The following is a 16,971-nucleotide window of genomic DNA, read 5'->3' as shown; positions in this document are numbered from 1 at the left end:
AATAAGAGTATGGATAGAGAAGAAAACAGAGAGGATCTAGTCTTTAAGGAGCAGAATGATTGGCAGTTCAGTCTGAGGTAAAAAGGACAGATGGGGGAAGTAAAGATATAGACTTCAAAGGAACTAGAGTTTCCAAAGGAAAAAAAGAAATTATTTGGAAGGAGCAAGAAGACTCAACTTACTTCCCGGCCCTAAAGTTTGTGGATTATGGGATTTTAGGTAACAGACTTTTTTCTTGGGGATGCATGGGACATTCAAGAAATTAGAGACACTTTCCACTGATTGGAGCACTTTTCAACAGTATGGACCACGTGCATCAGAATCACCAAGCTAACTTCTTAAAAACGCAGACTCCCCATATCAGATCTACTGAATGATAATCTCTGAAGGTGAGGCGGAATTCTGTATTACAAACAAGCACTCCAGATGATTCTCATGAATGCTAAAAGTTTGAGAACTACTGGAATAGAATCATTTTTGAGGAAATAGTATATAGAACTCAAGTATACCTTTAAAAAAAAAGACTCATACCTGTTTTTAATAATTGGAAGTATAAATAAGGTTAAGAATAACTGTCTTAAGAGAAAAAAAATTTTCCCAAGAACAAGTGCTTTACCTCCCTCCCCTTTTGTAAGTGTCCTACACAAATTTATTCTTTGAAAGTATGTGGTAAAATATGGAAGGGCACAGCAATTTAATTTCAGGGAGGACTATGTGCCCTGTGGAGACAATTTGGCAGAGTAAGCAGGTATGCGAGACAAAGCCTGTGTTTCCACAAGAAAAATCAGAGCACTACAAATTTTTGTCTAATGAATGAATATAATAACCGTTCTCTAGAAGAGTGAGGGTTGGCAAGTGAGGGAGAGTGTATCTTATTAAGCTGGATCTACCTCAGGCCTAATATCATTCTTGGGCTTTTGGGGGATTGCTTTTTCTTTTTTTGTCCTAGACTGATAGGCGGAATCATTTGATAATCAGAAAGGTGGGAAAATATCAAGTCCTTTGTAGCAGCAGTTGGGAGTTGGCCCACAAACTTTTCTAATTTTGAGTAAGGCACTATTACCTTTAGAACATCCAACCTCAAAACAAAAATGAAATCACCAAATGTGATTCCATGTGATTCTGTTCCTCAGCTATATGTCAACAAAGCTAATAGGAGAGCACAAGGATGAACGAACACACCCACGAGGGCAGGAAAGCCTTCTGGATATTCTAGGACAAACAAGGCGATCAGTGAAAACCAATTATAAAAGAACAGCATCACCTGGTTATAGGAATGCCTCTTCTATCATGCACAGAATATAGTACTTACTCTCCTCTGACATGGTAAGGTTTGAAGCAAGGCTTGAAGTTTCCGGTTTCTGATCACTGACTTCTGGGTTGCTTACTTGACTGGGAGAACCAAAATGAATACATTAGCCCCTGACTGATTGCTGCACTGCTAAAAGTGATAAAATCAAACCCACTTTCTCCTAGGCTATATGTAAGAGGCAAGGTAAATCTTCATGATATTTTCATTTTTGGTTTTTAGCAGCTACTTGAAGAGTTAGGCCCAGGGCTAGCATCCTCGGCATTCTGCGGTTTCTCGTATCTCCAGACCCCTTCAGTTTTTGTATCTCAGAAACTCCAGTTAAGCCACAGGCAAGTCAGATTTTCTTTAAAGACCATATGGTAAAAGAAAAATTCTACAACACCTGAAATACTGCCCTGTCACTTTGTTTCCAAAGTACCACAGGAAAGCAGGCAGATGATTTTAGACAGGTGACTCTCAATCAGCTACAAACCAGAATCACTTGAGTTTTTTCAGATTACACATGGTTTCTTGCAAGGAGGGGTTCTGAACCCTTGAAATGGTTCATTTCACTGCATTTCTCCCCTCCCCCAATAAAAACTTAACTATATATTATACTCAAGACTAAGCAACATTTTCTTTTTTTTAAAACTTATAAGGAAAATTAAGAGAAATTGCGAAAGGTAAACTATGTAAAATGGGAGGACAAATCATTATATTAGCTACTTTGATGCTGGGAAGAGTCTCACTCAAATTATGGAATGGAGATTATTCTAACTTTTGTCCCTCACAATGTTCTCCCTTTTCCTTCTACCATACTTTCCACTCTCCACTTATTCTCTCAACTACCACTATAGCGTAATGGTTAAGAGTACAGATTCTAGAGCCAGACTGCTAGAATTCTTATTCCACTCTGCCAGTAATTAGCTCTATGACCTCAGGCAAGTCATTGAATCTCTCTCTACCCCAAATTCTTCATCTGTCAAGTGGGGATAATAACAGAACCTACCTCATAGGGTTGTTCTGGGGATTAATGAGTTAATGTATGAAAAGTACTTAGAGCAGAGACTAGAACATAATAAGCACAACATAAGGGTAGCTATTATTATTATGTTACAACTTCTTCCCAGCTCAGGCATCCTTCCCACATTCATGTTCCCTGGAAAGAAATCTGCTTTGCTCTTCTACACTCTAGGGAGAGGTGGAGGACATTGCAGGAGCGGTTCCATACATCTGGAAAGATAAGACTGACTAATCAAAGATGAGAGTAGTTTCTACACAGCAAAATTTAAAAATGAAATATTATTTATATAAAAATACAGTGCCAAAATTCTTAAAGCTCTCGTAACATTTCTGAAACTGACCTCTAATATTCAAATAAAGTTTCCTTTTTCTGGTATATTTTGAATGTTCAAATAATTTTTCCTCAGATGTAATTAACTGTTAAAGCTAAATCCCCAGATAAAATTTATATTTATCTACTTACTCAAATGCCTATATTTTTGCAATAGTACTTAATGTACTCACCAAGATGTGACTATGGGAATTGAAGGGTAAGGGTAAGAAATCATGCTGAGTAGTTAAAGAATGTTACCCAAACTGGCCTATTCATTGCAATTATCTTAACGCTTGTTAAAAATACAGACTTCTGCACCCCATCTCATACCTACTCAAGTAGAATTCCCAGAGAAAGGGCATAAAACTGGATAAGAGCTTCACATTTCTGACTACAATGACTAGTTTGTTTTCTACATGTACCTGGATAACTCTGGGGTTCACTGCTTTACCCACTGCTGAAAGACTATTTCTGGATTCTGTATCTTTGAAGGTAGTGATATGTGTATGGTCTGAAATGCAGTGGACCAGTTTCTAAAATCCTATGATCCTGGATTATGTTACAGCAAAATCCCGAATATTTAACATATTCAAATGAGCATCTAGAGATTAAATAGAAACAACAGTGCCAAGAATAATGAACTAACGCTAGCACTTGATTAATATTTAAAATTATTATCTCTACAGAAATGATGTACTGTCCCAATACAGACAGTCCCCAATTTATGACACGTTCAACTTACGACGAATCACACTTACGACCATCCTTTTTTCTTTTGCACATCTTATTGTTAGTAATAATGTACTACATACAAAGTTGCAGCACTTAATTTGCTAATGTTATCATTCTCACGTCAATCCCCAAATACAAATAAAGATCAGATTTATAAAGATACTGATAATAAAACGCAATAATAATGAAAACTAAAAAAAAAAAAAAAAAGCGAAGTATTCCACTTACATTAGAACCGACTTACGACAGAATCATCAGAACCCCAGCGTAAGTCGGGGACTACCTGTATGTAATTTTTAGAGTTATATAAACATAAATCCTACTGAACAATATGTGCACCATGAAAAAATAGTTACTCTAAAATAAAATGACTAAAAAAAGAGAGAGAGAAAATGCAAAAAACATCCAAACTGTATAAAGTGAGCATCACAAATACTTCATTCTCATTCAACAGAACTGTTGGCAATAATCAGCACATATGCATTTAGGAAAATTTTTATCTTAAACTAAATAATTTCAAAACATAAAGGTTAACGGTAAGAACCAACAGAAGGGCCATCATGCCCATATACTAATTGGCATGTGAGAAAAACTATAAGTAGATCATTAAAAAGAAATCCAAATTTACATACCTTAAAGTTTGCTCTCCTGACTCCTGCATCTTGACTTTTTTCACCTGAAAAAAATAAACATACAAAGGTACTAACACAAGGATCTATTTCTGAAATCCTCTAGCTACTCAAATGGCAGGCTGATATTAATTAATAAATTACAGGAGAACCGATTTTTGTTTTGCTTAGATTTATTTAATTAACCCTTGCTATATTTCTGAGTTAGAGACAGACTTGTTTGTTTTTCACATGGAGCTCATTTCCTATTTTTCAAGAAAAAGTGTTTTTCAGACCCAAGGTAAAATATTTACCAGGATAAAGTATGTTAATTGAGAATGAAGTCATTAGATTTAATGTTGTAGACTAGAAATAGGAAACTGAACTGAAATTTGTTCTCTGGTATAACAAATTAAAGTCCTGCTCCAAAACATTTTTTTCAAAGAATTTTTATGTACACAACCACAAGTTTTTTTAATTCCCACACTAATGTCATTAGAGAAATGTACATCAGAGCCATAATGATAGGCCATTTCACACCCATTAGGATGGCTATTATCAGAAAAACGGAAAACAGTAAGTGCTGGTGTGGATATGGAGAAATTGGAACCCTGATCCATTGCTGGTGGGAATGTAAAATGGTACAGCTATTGTGGAAAACAGTCTGGCAGTTCTTCAAAAAGTTAAACATGGAATTTCCATATGACCCAGCAACTCCACTCCTAGGTATATACCCAAAAGACTTGAAAACAAGCAAGCAAACAAATATTTGTACTCCAATGTTCACTGCAGCACTATTCACAATAGCCAAAAGGTGAAACAATCCAAATGTCCATCAACCGATGAATGGATAAACAAAGTGTGGTATACACATACAATGCAATATTATTCAGCCATAAAGAGAAATGAAGCTCTGATACATGGTACAATATTAATCTTGAAAACAGTATGCTGAGTGAAATAAGTCAATCATAAAAGAACAAATACTATATGATCCCACTTATGTGAAATCTAAAATAGGCAAATGTATAGAGCTTAAAGTTTATTAATGGTTACCGGAAGCAGGAAGGAGAGAGAAAGGGCAAGTCATTGCTTAGGGGGCACCGAGCTTTTGTTAAGGGTGATGGAAAAACCTGGAAACAGTGGTGACGGCTGCACAATATGGTGAATGTAATTATGTCACTGAATTTTACACATAAAAATGGTTGAAATGGCAAATGTTTTGTTACATATATTTTACCACGATAAAAAAGAATTCAGGTATGTTCTATCCTTTGCAGTTTGAAGATTACTCCTTGACAGAGAAGACAAAAAGAAATCAGGAGTTGAGTTAGTTGTTCTCTCTTTGTCACCTGTTCCATCACTTTCCTCTCATTTCCAAGCCCAAAATACAGCTTTAAAGGCCTTTTTTGTTGTTTTTGAGAATGTTTTCCAAAGCTTTACTCCTTTTCTATGTTTTAGCCTAGAGCACACTATGGTTATAAGGATGCACCACCTCTTTTATCTATAGATAAGTATTACTAATTTCTCTTTTTAAAATTTAAATACAAAAGGCTTACATGCTCATTATTTTTAAAAATCCAAACCATATAGATATAAAATAAAATATATAAGATCGAACATCTCTGTGAATTATCAGAATTAAGTTTAGTATATAAACCAGTAAGCTTTCTTCTACGCACTACGTCTTTTTAAAATTTGAGTTCAGAGAGCAACCTGGATAGCCACAAAAGAGTTTTTAAAAAATGTTTCAGGTTGCCAGGAAAAGTCTTGTTTTATGCCAAAAGTTACCACCCCTTTTCACTCTTCAAGAGAGTTCTAATTTGGACAATAATATAAGCCACCCACTTCAGAGTGGTTGAGAAAGATGATGATGCGAAAAAAGGCTGTTAGACTTGGTGATTTAAATGTTACTGTTGACCACAGAAGGAACCTCTTCTGATTGCAGATGGGTAAGGATTGATCACAAAAAAAGGGAAAGAGAAAGGATTTGAGGCTAGGCTTTTTGTTGCAATCTAAACCATGACCTGAACATAATCTTTAGGTAGAGCAAGCAAGTAGTAGAGAAACAAGAGAAGGGATAATTCAATAAGGAAGACTCAAAAAGAGACAATGGGATTAAAATAATTTTAATAATAACACCCATCAGTAACAACTCTCCTTATATAGGTAAATGGTAGGGTTAAAAATCTTGGTTTTATTTATCATCATCAACTTGGGATAGGACCATTCTTTCCACTTATATTTTAGATCTCTACTATAGTCTGTGAAAAGTTTTTTGTCAAAGTCTGACATTTACTCTTCCTATTCTATTTTTAACAGTTAAAAAGGAAATGATGCCCCATGACAATCACCATTTATAGTCAGCAGAAAATCTGTTTTTAAAGTGTTTCAATTTCTCATCTTCCTCTGAAGTAACAGTCGGGTTTTACACAGCATATTACAAAAGTTGAATAAAACGGCAAGGAAATGAAGCAGAGCAGAAAAGATGAGTTGCCAGGAGTTCAGCCTCACAATTCTCATTACCTTAAATAGGTAAGAAGTAACTAACAACAATACCCATATCAACAGTTAAGTCAACACTTACATTGAAAATGTGACTAAACCTTTGTTTTACTACATTAAAACTCAATGACAATTTTCCTTGATACATTTAGTGTCTATAATACAGCTGTTCCTGTAAGTATACATTTTATAAACACTGCCGAGGATAATTTTGAACCCTACCATTGACCTGATTATGGTAAATGTTCCACCAGGGATAGAGACTGACATTTCAAGTGTTTTGAAACCAGTTGCTTATGTCTTCCTAGTTTTGTACTTACCTCATCTGAAAGAGCAAAAAGAATAATGGCAAAGTAATCATCAGTATACGTTTCTCAGTATAAAGAAAAATATTAAAATATACTTAAGGACTTTATTATTTAAATGGAGGCTGATATCCATTCTTTTGTGATATAAAGAATATACGTAGAATAGGAAAAACATATCCTATTATCTGCTTTCAGAATTCAAATTTTTCTAGGTTGAATTTTCATAAAGATAGATAACGTTTATCACTCTACATTTTCTCTTAATATGAAATGCAAGAGGCCCACTGAGGATACCAAACTGAATCAGTAATTATCTAACTTCAGAAAAAGAAACTCAAAACAAAAGAATAAGATCCTTTAAACATAAAAGTTAGCTTAAGAGAACTACACTATTGCTTTCCTTTTTAAAATCTTAAGGGTCAAAAAATAAGAAGTGATGGCAAGGCATTAAACCCATATCACTTGGGGACATTTAAAATAATTTTATTTATTATATTAAATATTTAAAATAAATTAAGAATTCAATCTAGTCTCTGGGCTCTCATCTGATTTTAAAAACTAGCTAGTGTTCAAATTATACTCCTCAATTACTACTACCTTGTAAGAAATTAAGTCAATTAGGGAAAGTTAAGCAAAAATAAAACTAAAGTTTCTGGCAGAAATAATGATATACTGCCTAGCTGACACTGGTAAATAGATGTCTTCTTTTATGTCCTAAAAACTGTAAGACTAGCCATTGATTTTTTTAAATGACATTTCTATATACTATACTTTGTTATGCTGAATTTTCTAAACAGACTCCTTGATTTAGTGTTAAGTTAGTAAAGTATGAATTTAGAACATATAACATTGTTTTCTTAGAAGGAAAGTGTTAAGGAGTCTTTTCCTTATTTTTATTTCTAATTTGGAATCTATAAGTATAACTGAATAATATCTGAACTCTCAAGATCAGCTTTTTTATAGTCAACTTTAAACTGTTAAAGGAAATACTTACTGGTTGTTCTGGTAAATCTTGTTCTTCTTCCATGAGGACCAATATTTCTTTTTATGCTTATGTGAAAGGACTGCAAGTCTCCCTCAGCAGTCTTCACAGTCTGTTTTAAAAAGAGGGGTAGATTCAAAGCTTTATGTACTCTTAAAGCATTATCATTGAGGCCATCAGAGAATAATTTTTAAATATTTTGCTATCCCAAGCTTTTTACGTGAGTTCCAATCTCCAAATCTCAAACCTGCACATGGCTTTTCAAAATTGATACACTGCACCAAGTCAAGAAAGGTGTACACAATGACTTTTATAATACCTTGCAAAAGCCAACACGTGGAACCACTTCTGCTGTACTTAAAACATGGTTACTATAGTACCTCATATATTAAACATTTTACAATGACAGCCATGTGCAGATAACTAAAACAATTTTTTTTTTAGGATTAGAGTTACATTAAAAATGATAAAGACTGGCCTAGCATGTCAGTAAGTTCTGATAAAATCTAACCTGCTTTAAAGTGGAACATTTACATAACTGCTAATGGACACAAAATCACTTCAAATAGGATAAACTGGAAAATCAATTAAATACTTTACAGCCAACTATCTGTCTATATGTAATCAATTTAAAGGAAAACTGTTATTTCTTCTGGACCTATTTTAACAATGAAAATAAACTTCAGTGAATCTTCAATTTTAAAGAAATCCTGCCTTGATTTCTAAACTAAGAAAGAAAAAAGAAAAATAGGATTCTAAGCCCCACGTTTACTGGTAAGACCATCTTACTATGCCCTGCTGGCAAAAGAGAGAGAGACAGACACATGCACACTCAGAAACTAAATACATTATAAAAACAAAATACTCTATTAATATCTATTCAACAAAAATGAGACTAGCATTTCTCCCAAACAGATGTGATTGCTAATGCTTCACTTCTACCAACCACTGTACCCAACCTAACATATAAAGCAAGAGCAAAAAAGGAATCTTACTGCAGAAGTAATGAAAATAAATAAATTAGCACAAAAAGGAAAACAAAAAACTTCAGTTGTGCCAATATACCACCACTGTATTTTACTACTATATTTTGGTGCAATATAACAAACACACTTTGTTTTAGAGCCACACTCCAGAATGGGAAAATGAGAGAAAACATGAGTAAGGGATACAATGCATCCCTGCTCTGATCTAGAAGATCAAAAGAAAAAAAAGCATAAAGGTCAGAAGTATTTGATGCTCACTTATACTCACGTGTAGCTCATACAGACAGCCTCAAAAGCTAAGTTCTCATACTACATGACGCAGATAGCTAGTGCTGCAGAATTACAGAGCACAATAACTAAAGCTCACAGGAACTACCTTCCCTGCACTTGTTTTGCTCTACTCAAGAGAACAAGATAAATATGACGCGAAGCTGACTCACAATTGTGAAAGATGAAACATTTTTATGTTTTACCAGAGTATATTTATCTTGGTTTTAAACTGAAATGTCTTTTCTTTACTTTTCGGGATTTTAATACTGTCTAAATGTAGATAATGTGTATATATGGTTTCTTCTAATAAGAAAGAGCAAAACAGGGCCAAACCATTAGGGGAAAACATAATGCCTTTAATACCTCATTTGTTGAATTTTTGTGTGACCAGCTCTCATCTAAAGAAAAAGTGATAATATTCCATGTTTTATTTAATTGGGGGCCATAACTGTAATAACTACAATCCTTACTTAGTAGGTTCTTGACAGGAGAGAGGGAATGAAGACATAAAATCTATCTCTGGGCAAGAAAAAGGAGATTGTAAAAATGAACGCTCAGTAACACAAATGCTTTAATTTTGTTTTTAAACACAAGAACTAATTTATGTTACAAATCTGAACAGCATTAGAGAACAGAGATTTTTTAATACTGATCAAAAGGGGCCATGGGCTTTAAAACCTAAGAAACATCACTTGGAATACTGGAGAGATAAACTCTCAAGCTACACAAAGGCAAATGTATTTAAATCTTGAATTTCATTTTTAGAAATATGGTAATATTACATTGATTTTATAAGAGAAGAATCTGCTATTTTTCTTGAGATAAATTCTGTAAGTTGCAAGCAAACAACCTACTTTAAGAAAAAAATTAGAAGACTCATTCCTCTCTGCCTCTCATATTTCTTCCTTGAAACTAAGCACTTTGTTGTTTCTCTCTCAAAAATTACATTTATTTTCTCAGTTTTTCAATTTAGAGGAATAGAAGGGGTATAGACAATTTCTCTACTTAGAAAAAAAGGACTTTAAAAATCAGGCTTGATATCTCAAAGTAACTGGTCAATGACAACTGATAATTTTGATTATTTTAAAACAAAAAAAGCCTATAATGAAAGAACATGATTTATTACAGAATATTCTGGGATTCTACTGGAAAAGTGTGATGTACAGGAAGTTTGCAGACATATGCTCTGGTACGTCCGTGTGCAAAATGTATTAATAATGACAAATTATATAATTCTATTATAACATGCATCTTAAGATATCCACTTTCTATCAATACAGTATTATTCTTCCTTCCAATAATCTGTAATCGAGAAAACCTGAAATATAAGAACAAACTAAATATAAGAATACAAGTATTCATCACAAGTTCCTAGCATTTATCAATGTGCTAACACTTTTCATATTAAGATCTCAAATTATTTTCTACAAGTGGCACATGCTATAAATCAAGTCATATTTACTAGCTACCAGATGAAAGCGTTGAATAACATAAAGACAGTGCTCCAGTACTTGATAATAAAAGAAGTACAGAATTACTATACAAATTTTAGTATTCTCATTTCCATGTATTAGAGTTTAATCTAATTGTGATTTTTTTACCATTAATGTAACCTGACAGTGTTCTACACTCAATGAGATTCATTCTTTAAAATACCAAATAACACAATGGCTATGATATAGAAGTAGAAAGCAGATTCTTAATGTAATTAAAAACTTGGTCAAACGGCCAGTGAAATTATAAAACAAACTCTTAGTTAATCTTTTAAGTACCTTTTTGGGATTTGGATAGTAATGACTTTTCATAATTACACAGTTTCAATTTTTACTACTGGTTTCTAAATGCAGTTTTATTATCTTTTTTGGAGATAGAGCATATCATTATCTATATGTCTTCATGGATCGAAATCCAGGAAAATTTACAACAGAGGCAGTATTTCCTAAGACTTCACATCTCCCTACCTGCCAAGGGCTGACAATAAAAAAATAAGAACTTTGGTTTGAATCAAAATTTTAAACATAATTCTGATTTTATATGTTCAAAAAATAATGCAGAATCCTTTTGTAATATGGCAGCAGGAAATTTTATTTTTAATCTTAGAAATTAGAAGGAAAATAACTGGTAATAAATATTTTATTTCAAAATTCTAATTAGAGTCATACCTCAAAATTTCTGTTCTGTACCAGGTTCAGTATACTACTTATTGTAAATGGCCAAAGCAAGAACTTAGGTTACTTCAACGTGTTATTATAGCTCTTAGGTATAAACCAAAAATCCTGTTGTCGTAGAGTTGATTTCAACTCATAGCGACCTTATAGGAAGGGAGATTTTGAAAAGAAAGAAAGAAAGAAGTATACGTATATTTTAAAGCACAGAATAAAAGTCAAATTGTTCTCAATGAAAACAAAGTATGTATCATTCTTAATTAACTTTAAGAGAAGGGCCTAAATAGAACAAAGCAGTATGATCATAGGCCCTGGAAGGGGGACTTGCATGCAGCTAACCAAGTGTGCATAGAGATATTCATGGGTTAACTGACTATTGTTGATACGGTCCTACCTAGAAAACAGGTAGTCCATAAATCTGATCGTCAACCACACTGTATTTCAGAAGTCTATTTACCACTCCTTCCAAAACCTTATATATATTTATATACATTTTTTTAAAGCACACTATAGAAAAGGCTACAGAAATTTCCCTCGGGGAAATTAACAGCATCCTTATCAAAATTTTTTTAAAAATCACAGCAATAAATTATAAACAAAAGTAGCCTGAAGAATATCAAAAAAGTAGTATATCATTACTTAAGATTTTTATTAAAATGTGATCACTTTAGGACTTAAAAGTGGTAGATAACCTTGGTGAGTAGCATCTGGGGTCTTAAAAGCCTGTGAGCAGCCATCTAAGATACTCCACTGGTCTCATCCCCTTGGGAGCAAGGGAGAATGAAGAGAACAGGATACAAGGAAAAGATTAGTCTGAAGGACTAATGGACCACAGCTACCAAAGCCTCCACCAGACTGAGTCCAGTACAGCTAGACGGTGCCCGGCTACCACCACTGAATGCTCTGACCGGGATCACAACAGAGGGTTCTGGGCAGAACTGGAGAAAGATGAACAAAATTCTAACTCACAAAAAAAAAAAGAAAAAGACCAGATTTACTGGCCTAAAGGAGACTGGAGAAACCCCGAGAGTATGGCCCCCAGACACCCTTTTAGCTCAGTGGTGAAGTCACTTCCGAGGTTCACTGTTCAGCCTGGGAGTGGACAGCCCCATAAAACCAAATGGGACTAATGAGGCACAGCAGTCCAGTAACAAGGGCGAGAGGCAGAAGGGGACAGGAAAGCTGGCGATAGGGAACCCAAGGTTGAGTAAGGATAGTGTTGATCTGTTGTGAGGTTGTTAACCATTGTCATAGGGCAACATGTGTACTAACTGTTTAATGAGAAACTACTGTGTTCTGTAAACCTTCATCTAAAGTGAGAATAGCAGCACAATTAGAAGAGCGTAGTCGATGTCACTGAACTGTGCATGTAGAAATTTTTGAAATGGTATATCTTTGGCTATGTGTATTTTCACACACACACACAAAAAAGGTCGAGAAGGGAGAGGGTTGACATGGTCGTGGGGTTGTTAACCAAGGTCATAAAACAATATGTGTACTACTGTTTCATGAGAAACTATTTGTTCTGTAAACTTTCACCTGAAGTACAATAAAAAAAATAAAAATAAATAAAAAAAGTGGTAGATCACTAGCAACTGTTTACCATGGCATCCTCAAATATAATTATGTGTATACCTCGAAGAATGAAAACAAAAAGCAAAATACCCTCTTCTAACGGCATTAAGACGACTGCTTCAAGTATCGTTATTCAACAACAAAAAGTATCATTATTCAACAATAATTAGTCTAATCTAAAGGGGATCTACTAATGAATTTAGAAACAAGTGTCCTAACAACCAAAGCAACAACCATAAACCCTAAAGATATTTGTTCAAAATAAATTCTAATTTATAAACTAGGAGGCTTTATAAGGCAAAATCAGAAAAGCTGTTAAGGAAGATGGTTTCAAAATAAAAGAAACCGTTTTTGTGGTCTCTTGCTGAACAGTGTTTATTAGTAGTAAGTATTAGCGGAGATGACACTAAATAGGAATTTGGGCTTCAAAATCTGTAGAATATATACATTAGTTTTCAAATAAAAAGAAACAAACGTTAAATACCTATAAATTTCTCATTGAAAATCAGGCAAAAATAACAACAAATATTTTGGAGGAAAGGAGAGTAACAGAGGCAATTAAGGAAGATCTGCCCTATATCAGTCTTTAAAAGCAATTATTGTAGGAAGGAAAGAGAACTAACATTTACTGAGCATCTATTACACACCACATATTTTTACATTTATTATCTCACCTAATTTTATGTTTAAAACTACCATAGGAGAAACATGGTATCATCTTCATATTACAGTCAGGGCAACTGGATTCAGAGATTTAAACGATTTGCCTGAGAATAACAGCAATAATGTTAAAAGTTAAAGTGGACATACACAAGTTAAAGAGATTAGAAATTCCAAAAACAATTATCAAATCAAAAAAGTGTTGAAATAAATGGAGAAAATCAATATTAAAAAACATTGTCAGTAAATTGAGTATCAATGTGGTAAAAACCATATACCATGATTCATTCTAAATATATGAAGTGCTAAGCATTCAAAAAATTTTGGAGAAAACAGAATAGCATATTTATCTCACCTGTAGAAAAGAGATACATTTATGAGTAAATAGAATAAAGCCTAAGCAACAAAGCCACATATCCAGTTATGCAAAATAAACTTCAATGCGATGAAAAACAAGAAATCTAAGATTAAAAGGATGTTAACAAATGAAGACAATACCTGCAATAATTATGATAAAACCCAAAAAACCCAAACCCACTGCCATCAAGCGGATTCCAACTCATAGCAACCCTACAGGACAAAGTAGAACTGCCCCACAGGGTTTCCAAGGAGCGGCTGGTGGATTTGAACAGCCAACCTTTTGGTTAGCAATCGAGTTCTTAACCACTGTGCCACCAGAGCTCCATAATTATGACAGAGCTCAGTGGCTACAATATAAGGCCAACCAATCTAACATTTAACAATCATCTACTATGTACCAAGCAATGACTACCATGTACCTGTCAAAGTAACCACAAAGATCAAATCACCACTTGAGAAAAAAGACTCTATTCTCACTACTAATTGAAGAAATATAAATTTTAATATTTTTAAGATATGATTTCATACCTATTAAATTACCAAAGATAAATTTAAACAACAAAACCAAAAGTAATCTGGGCCATAAGAAGATAAGACATATTCAGGCACAGTTGTAAAATCATATGTATCTTCAGACTGTTCCCCAGATAAAGTATTAAAAAAAAAAAAACCCCAAACTTGTTGCCATCAAGTAGATTCCAACTCATAGTGACCCTATAAGACAGATAGAACTGTCCCATAGGGTTTTCCCAGGGGCGGCTGGTGGATTCAAACTGCCAATCTTCTAGTTAGCAGTCGAGTTCTTAACCACTGAGCCACCAGGGCTCCACAGAGTATAAACGACGTCATAAAACTGGCCAAAGCCTAACATTAATAATTTTTCTTAGGCATTATCAGAAGAATTAAATAGCAGGGAAAAAGCTAACTCTGTGTGTGTGTGTGTGTGTGTGTGTGTGTGTGTGTGTACATAAAATATTGTGCAAGTACAAGTTTGTTATTCACAGAAATGAAAGATCAGAAACAGTCCAATATGTGAAGAATGGTTTAACTATGCTATAATTCTCTAATTGAATATTCCGTACTAAAATGAAAACTGTAACAAGCTTATTTAAAAGATAAAAAAGTAAGTTTTTATATTAAGTATAGCTTATTATAAGTGCTTAAATACACTTTGATAAGAATCAAAAGCCGATACAATGCTGGATATTTTAAGGTTCTATACTAAAACGTTAAATATAATTTTTAAAACGCTTTTTAAAATTCTTAAAATTCAAAAATGTTCCTCAGACATTAAGCTAAAATTAGACACAAATTCTGCATTCTTTCCCCTCCCTTTTTCTTCAAAAAGAAATTTCAACTTCAAGGAAAAATAAATTTAAACTGAGGTGATCCTCCTTGACCTGCAAAATCCTATAAAGAAGTCATGCCAACACCACAGGATCCTAGGCAGAGAAATTCATTTGATTTTCTTGCTCTGTTGCCTCTTTTATAAGAAGTCAAGTTAATCAGAACATGTACACTGCACATAAATAAAGGGTTGGCTTATTTTATGGTTCTGAGCAATGGCATCGAACTTTCTCCAATAGTTAATTTGATATTAGCAAAGACTTCACATTTGGTTTTACCTTTCTGAACAGAAATCATTCTCTCTGCAAATGCAACAAAATATGTAACATAAGATGCTACAAGGGACATAGAGGTGGAGGCATTGCCATGTGAAGCCTGTAAGTAGTACAGCCAGTGGTGGAACCCAAGATTCGGGACTCCCTAGTCTTTTTTTTCCCCCCTCCTCATGTAGAATTCAGCATACAACCTGCCCCTTTAAAATTACATTCCTAGTATCACCTTAGGCTACTTACTCTTTTTCCTTCATTAAATCTCTAACTATTCTACATTATATTACTTTGGCCTCATGGTATATCAACATGCTCTTAAATTTTAAAATGTTTTAAACTTATAAACTCAAAACTTTTTTCAATGTATTGACTGGCATTTTAAGACCGCCTCAAAAATTCTAAAATTAGATTCTTTTTTAAGCTACTTATTACAACTCTGTACAGTTCTAGCGAAAATGACAATTTGGTTTCTCTTTATAACCACAGGCCCTAATTTACGATGTACAGACTTTGATTTACTGTTAATCAAACAGGTCATTTTAATCACAATGTAAGTGAAAATAACTTCTTTTACCATTTCTAGACAGTGATAAGCATCATGATTTTGGAAAAACAAAATCTCTCCCAACCTACTGAAACCTCAAAGTTATTAGTGAAAGAGTCCTCTGCTTCATTATTAGTTAATAATTCAGAGTTCTTCAAAACTATTCTGGCTTTTACTTGTGGTCTGTTAATTTGGCAGTTAACAATTCTGTTAAAACTATTAATTCTTCCTTGGTATCCTGACCCTAAGTTCCACCTTAGTCTTCTTAGTATCTGATAGCACATGGTTGGCACTCAATAAACACTTGTTCAATCAAGCACAATTTCCAAACTCTTGATTCCTTTTAATATTTACTTACTTAAAACCAGTTCATTAAGGATGTTCGATATACTTAGGAGCACAAAAAAAAAACCAAAAAACAAAAACAAAACTTCACTTTTCCCATTTCTCACCATGGATGTCTAAATCACAACTTTAATTCTTTACAAGGTTTTGTTTATAAGATTTTGTTAACTTGACGAACACCGTTTTGAAGTTTTTGTTAACCAAAAAGTTTCCTTCAAAGACAAGCAAGGAATGAAATACCTCAAATCAAATTTTATTATCACATATATAAAAAGTGATCACGTGTGCTACTTACTTACAGGTAAGGAGCCTTCCATTTCTCTCCCTTAACAGGCTAAAGCTTTAAGTTTAAAAAAACGAAGAGAGGGGGATGAAGAGAAGGAGGAAGGGAAGGAAGGAAAGAGGGAGGGAGAAAGAAACCTCCTCTTGCAAACACTTTTATATACACATAGCTATCATGAAACAAGAATTCTGGCCAAAGATAGGTCCACATTCTAATCCCCAGAACTTGTGAATGTTACTTTATTCGGAAAAAAGGTCTTTACAGATGTAATTAAAGATTCTGGGATAAGATTATCCTGGATTATACGAACCAAACCAAAACAAACCCGTTGCCGTCAATTCCGACTCATAGAGACCCTATAGAACAGAGTAGAACTGCCCCACAGGGTTTCCAAGGAGGAGCTGG

At 33.9% G+C, this 16,971-nt stretch overlaps 1 protein-coding gene across 11 annotated transcripts in view; it reads right to left on the bottom strand.

The window, feature by feature from the left end:
* The window catches only part of EYA3 (EYA transcriptional coactivator and phosphatase 3), a 239,462-nt gene that overhangs the window by 76,940 nt on the left and 145,551 nt on the right, over window positions 1-16,971 (bottom strand). For 5 of the 11 annotated variants that reach the window (XM_023732058.1, XM_023732062.1, XM_023732056.1 and 2 more), the window contains exons 2-4: window positions 7,775-7,874; window positions 3,992-4,035; window positions 1,313-1,392 (exon numbers count right to left, since the gene is read on the bottom strand). In XM_023732058.1, coding sequence (XP_023587826.1) covers window positions 1,313-1,392; window positions 3,992-4,035; window positions 7,775-7,807 — 157 coding nt within the window. In that variant the 5' untranslated portion in view covers window positions 7,808-7,874. Of the gene's footprint in view, window positions 1-1,312; window positions 1,393-2,300; window positions 2,525-3,587; window positions 3,643-3,991; window positions 4,036-7,774; window positions 7,875-9,006; window positions 11,920-13,432; window positions 14,709-16,971 lie in introns of those variants that run through there. The other 6 variants (XM_023732057.1, XM_023732061.1, XM_023732060.1 and 3 more) reach the window with 6 other exon arrangements.

The sequence above is a fragment of the Trichechus manatus genome, unplaced genomic scaffold, assembly GCF_000243295.1.
Source record: "Trichechus manatus latirostris isolate Lorelei unplaced genomic scaffold, TriManLat1.0 scaffold00048, whole genome shotgun sequence".
Lineage (NCBI taxonomy): Eukaryota > Metazoa > Chordata > Mammalia > Sirenia > Trichechidae > Trichechus > Trichechus manatus.
The sequence above is the reverse complement of the archived record's forward strand: the minus strand, read 5'-3'. Positions and strand labels throughout refer to the sequence as shown.